The sequence below is a fragment of the Erithacus rubecula genome, assembly GCF_903797595.1.
Source record: "Erithacus rubecula genome assembly, chromosome: 8".
Classification (NCBI taxonomy): domain Eukaryota; kingdom Metazoa; phylum Chordata; class Aves; order Passeriformes; family Muscicapidae; genus Erithacus; species Erithacus rubecula.
In genome coordinates, this window is record NC_136659.1 from 18,349,401 (window position 1) to 18,354,800 (window position 5,400).

Sequence of the window (5,400 nt, forward strand, 5' to 3'; positions counted from 1 at the left end):
TACACAAAAAACCATCACTGCAAAAGCCTATTAAACGAAATTCTTAACCTGGCTTTTCACCTTTCAGCATATGCAACCCTTGAGGGAGGTATTATTTGTGTTGTACTGTAATGCAGCACTAAAAGATCTGCTTCTCACATGATTAATTTAACTAATAAGCCAACAGACAGACTCTGAAACAGGACACAGCAGCACACAATTGCAAAAGTGTTGAGGCTCTCTGGTATATCAGGTTATTGTCTACAGACTTAGAGGGGAATCAGAACAAGACACCATAGAAACAGGATGGTACTCAGCAGTAACAGATAACTGACTAGTTATACCTTTATAATAACCATATGGCATATTGCTTTCTTCAAGCTTATTTCATAAACTATCAGTTTCATTATAAGACAAGAGACCATCTACCAACCAAAAAATACTCCAGTCTGAATTTTCCCCCATCCAACTGCATGGGGTTTTTCTAATCCAACAGATGAACTCATTTGAACTATGAGCATATGTCTACTCAAAATGCTTTAGAACTGAAGATTTTTGCTTCTTCAGAACATTATTAATTACCTCTGAAGGACTTGCTGAATTTCATTTGCAAATAGCTAGATACCATATGGGAGACAACTATAAACTATTTCCACCCCCTGACATATCAGTGGATTTTAAAGTCATCTATTCAGCCTTGCCATAGGTAAAATTTTTAATACTTTCACAAGCAGATACATTTACAAACTTGAATGTTTTCTAAAGTCTACATCTAGATCAGACCAACTGCAATTAACTTAAACATCAAAACCACTGAAATCTGCATGGAAATCAAAAGGTTAAAAAATGTGACAATCTGATTTTTCTAAAGAAATGAGAATTACACAAGGTACCTAAAGCAAATCAAGATACCTAAGGCAAATCAGTATCCATATATTATGCTCTATTCCAGCTTCTTTAAATATAGGCACCAGAAATAAAAAACTAACACTCAGGTACCCCTATGAAGCAAATTTTGCATTTAATTAGTAATATGAGATTAACACACACCTATCCTTAAACTCTAGGGCAAACCACCTTTAGATTTACACTAGCCATCCTAAAGGCAATGAAAAGATGTTCCAGATTCTAAACTGGAGAGATTTCTTCATAGCAGATCAGTTAACTATGACTTAATTAGAAGTATTTTTTAAGCTGTATCAAAGAAATAATATGAATATGGAGACCAGATAGCAAGAACAGAAACAAAAGAATGCTACTATATTATTCATATACAGTATCTACACAAAATTTCATCTGAGCAGACAGATGGTAGATAAAGTTTGTAAGCAGGCTCCCCATTTGATTCCCTTGCTATTAATAGAAGCCTAGGCTGGAGTGGCCAAGGTTATATCAGGCTAGACACACTCCAGTTTCCTAAGTCCACCATGAAGGCCTCCTAACCTCAACATGCAAAGCATTACCTCTGTCACTGTGCAGCTGATTGGCATACACAAAGTTAAAACACTATCTAAACATGCTGCAGTGTAGCAATTCAAGTCAGTAGGCAAAATTCTGTGTTTGAACATATTAATGCTTTTACACTGGTTTAAGCTTAATTTACTTTGTCTTGCACAGCAAACCAAGTTCCTAGTTCACTTAATTGCAATGGCTTGACATCAGTTCTTATCAACATAAGCAGAAGTGACCTTATGTTAAATGCAGATACCCCATATGCTGTCATGTATTGTCCTCCTTATATGTCCAAGTGGACTGGAAAATCTAGTGCTCAGTGCCAACAGCAGCTCAATGATGTATCTGAACAAATATTATGCAATTCTTTATCTTTAGTGACCAAAACTCCTGAAGGGACCTACCTCACAAACAAGACAATTTCCTCTCAAATTCTACCATTAAAAGTAATAAGGAGGATACATAGAAATGAGAAGATTGTTACTCCCTCTGGATTTGCATCTGCTTACATTGCAAATTTAACAATATTTTTTATTTCTTCTTTATTAAAGCAGCTTTCCTCAAGAAGAAAACTATTTAAAATAAGACAACTGTGAAAGCTATCCAGTCTGGGATGAGAGCAGCATCACAATCATTTTAATAGACACCCTAAAGCAGTTCAATCTGTGTGTGCTCTGTTAAAATCCTGCCACTAAGAGGAGCTCCAAGTCTATTCCACAATGTACAGTGGAAGAAGTAGTATTAATTTTTTTTCCTACTTCTCAAATCAAGGGAAACTCTTGCTTCAGTGATGCAGAGGAAAGCAGAATCACCACAAGTTGAAGAAGAACCGATAAAGAAAGAACTACTTCAGCAGCAGCAACTTGAAACCACTGAAGATTACTGAAAACAAAAGAAGGGAAAAAATTCCGCCATTGGAGGAAGTCTATCAATAAGAAGAGTCCACCAAAATAGAATGAATAAATGATGAAGGCAGATAGCAAAGGAAAGAAAAGCTGAGAAAAGCATGAGAAACAAAAACTGAAGCCACATCAAGACCTGTAGCAGGAGAACGGAAAGAATCGGAGTCAAGGCAACAACATTCAAGAAACAGAAGAAGCAGAATTAATGAAATCTCTAAGCAGGAATGCAAAAAGAGAAGGAATCCTAAAATGCTAAGTGAGCGATACAGAATTATAGACTGCAAATTTGCAAAAACAAGAAAAGAACCACAGAAAATGTTTTAATTCTCTATGTCTCTATGTTGCTCGTGTTTTCTGCTACATATGCCACAACTTAGAATTCAAGAGCATACCATCTCATCCAGGCTAAGACAGTAAAGACAGACTATTACAGAAGGTTTGTCAGAAGAGAATCCTCATTCAAGCACTCCAAACTGTCATCTAGTGAAGCCTTTAGCTAGCTGGTGAATCAACAGGAGCACAAGGAGCTCCAAAAGATACTCAGATGTAAAAGTTGAAGTTTACTGGCTAGGTATCACCTTCATCCAGTAACTGGTTGACTGATCTTTCCTTTCACCATTGAGTACATATGAGAACAAAGGAGGGTTTAATGAGGTACCCACCTCTTCTTCTGACCAGGCACCTCAGTCTTGCCTCCAGTAGGTCAGAATACAAAAGACCTTTGACTTCCACAAAACTCTGCCCTTCTGTATTCCTCCAAGCATTACCTCGATTTAAAGCTAAGGTGGCAAATTGAACTGCAGACTGGGAAATCACACAAAAATGGTTCCCTCAGTCAATCTGTTCACTTTGGCTTATCTGCTCACATGCTGTCCTTTTGCCTTCACGGCTAGCTGTGTTAGGCCAAGGCTGCTAGCTGGAACTGACAGGTACTGCCTCCCGTGCACTCTGCCTTATCAACTTCCCTGAAGGCTGGCACTCGCTGCAAGGACAACAAGATTCGCACGAGCGTCCGAAAACAAGGCACGCACACACCAGCAAAGCCACCTTGCCGAACCCCGGCAGACCCCTGGCTCAGCCCGCGGTCCGAGCCGCAGGTAGGGATGGAGGGAGGCGGCCCAGGAGGCGGCAGGGGCCGCACTCTGCAGCCTCCCTCAGGGCGGCAGCCGGCGCGGCCCGGGCACGGCGCCGCCGCCCGCGGGCCGCCCCCGCCGGCAGGTGCCCGCCCGCCCCGCCGCGGCCGCCCCGCGCTCACCCGGCCTCCCGCATGACGTTGCTGTCGCCGCAGTCGCAGGCTCCCCCCGCCTGGCTCCGGAACATGTTGTAGTCGTGCCCGGCGTGCTCGCCCTGGTGGAAGCACTCGGCGCACAGGCTCATGCAAGGCGAGATCCCGCACGTCCGGCACCGGTAGGCCACGAAGTTGGCGGTCCAAACCAGGCCGCATAGCGTGGCCGGGTCGTAGGCCCGCACGGCTTGCACGAAGCTGTCCCAGGGCTCTCCGCCCGACAGCAGGCAGCGGCACCACTCCAGCGCCTCGCCCGCCGCCTCGCCGCCGCCCGGGCCCGCCGCCGGGGCCAGCACCCGCTCCAGCAGCGCCCGCAGCTCTGCCGCCGCCGCCGCGCCGCTCTCGCCGCCCAGCGCCGCCTTCAGCCGCGCCGCCGTCTCCCACTTGTCCGTGCTGCTGGCGCCGGCCCCCGCCATGACGGGACACCGAGGGGCCGTTACGGCCGCGCCGGGCTCCGGATCCGCGATCCCTCCGCCGCCCTCGCTCCCCGCCCCGCGGCGCCGCCCTCTCGCGATAGCCGCGGCACCGGCGCCCTGCCCGCCGCCCGCGCCCCCCTCCCGACACCGCCTCTCCCCTCCCCTGACACCACCCTCCTCTTCCTCCGCCCCTGCCCTCCCGCCGCCCTCCCAGCGCGCAGGTGCGCGCCCCGCGCCGCCGCCCGCGCGCCTTGTCGCCGCCCGCCGGCCCGAAACTTCCCGCTCGTGCCGGTCTACCGGCAGCCCCGGGGAGCGTGGAGGGTGCACTGGCGGCCTCGACGACAGCGGAGCTCGTTTGTTACCGAGCCGTGCCTGCAGCGAAGCGGCCGCCCTGTGTCCTGGCCGCGAGGGTCCCGCCGGGCTCAGGTGGTGGCGGCTTTGAGGGCAGGAGCAACTGCGGGGAATGTGGGAGGCACATCAGGCTTCGGACCGGCGGTTCTGCGCTCGCTGCCATCAAGCGGCCCCGCTGAGGGTGCAGAGCAGCGCCGGGCTCCGGCAGCAGCTCCGCACCTCGGGGTGTCCGCAGAGCCGCGCCCCGAGGTGCCAGCGTGCGGCTGCCTGCGCGCTCCCACCAGCAGAGAACGCGTGTGGATGCGAGTTACCGTGTTTCGCACACCGATCGGCTGTTTTGAACCTCAATAAATAGATTTTCAACTTTGCAATGGAAAACCTTTCCCAGTCCCTAAGGGCACTCAGGAGCGGGACCCCCGAGAAAGCCCGGTCTGCCAGGTGCGTCCCCCGGCGCTTTCTCAGGCACCGCGCAGCGGTGACGCGTAAGGCTGCGATCAAATGTCTCGTGTTTATAACACACGAGACCAAATCTGGGACTTGCTAAGGACACGCGGGAAGTTCCCTGGTGTTTCGTTCCCGCAGGTACCCGTCGGGAAGGGAAGGGAAGGGGCGGTGCGCTTCGGGGGCGGGCGGCGCGGCGGAAGTGCGCGGCGGCGCTCGGAGCGCCGGGCCCGGGCGAGCTGCGGTGAGTGGGCCCGGTACCGAGCGAGGCCCGGCGGAGCGGGGCGAGCGGACGGTGTAGGTGGCGGCGAACGCTCGGTTCCTGCCCCGCTTAGGGCTGGGCGGCGGGCGGTCTCGGGCTGTAGAAGCGGAGCCCAGGGCCTCTCCCCGTGAGGAGAGCGGCTGCCGCTGCCCGGGGCCGCGCTCCTTCCCCATCATCGGTGCCGTGCCAGCTGCGTCCCGGGAAACGGCAGCGTGAGAGATGCTGAAGAGTACCAGGGGATTCTAAATATGAAATTAAAGATAGTAGTATTTATTTATATCGTTGTAACTGATTATACATTATTTTCTTTAG

The 5,400-nt window shown here is 50.6% G+C and overlaps 1 protein-coding gene across 4 annotated transcripts in view; it reads right to left on the bottom strand.

The window, feature by feature from the left end:
• UBR3 (ubiquitin protein ligase E3 component n-recognin 3) overlaps positions 1-4,134 on the bottom strand; it is a 96,284-nt gene extending 92,150 nt beyond the window's left edge. For all 4 annotated transcript variants that reach the window (XM_079310759.1, XM_079310758.1, XM_079310757.1 and 1 more), the window contains exon 1: positions 3,589-4,134. In XM_079310759.1, coding sequence (XP_079166885.1) covers positions 3,589-4,034 — 446 coding nt within the window. In that variant the 5' untranslated portion in view covers positions 4,035-4,134. The remainder of the gene's footprint in view (positions 1-3,588) is intronic.
• Positions 4,135-5,400: the final 1,266 nt, after the last annotated feature.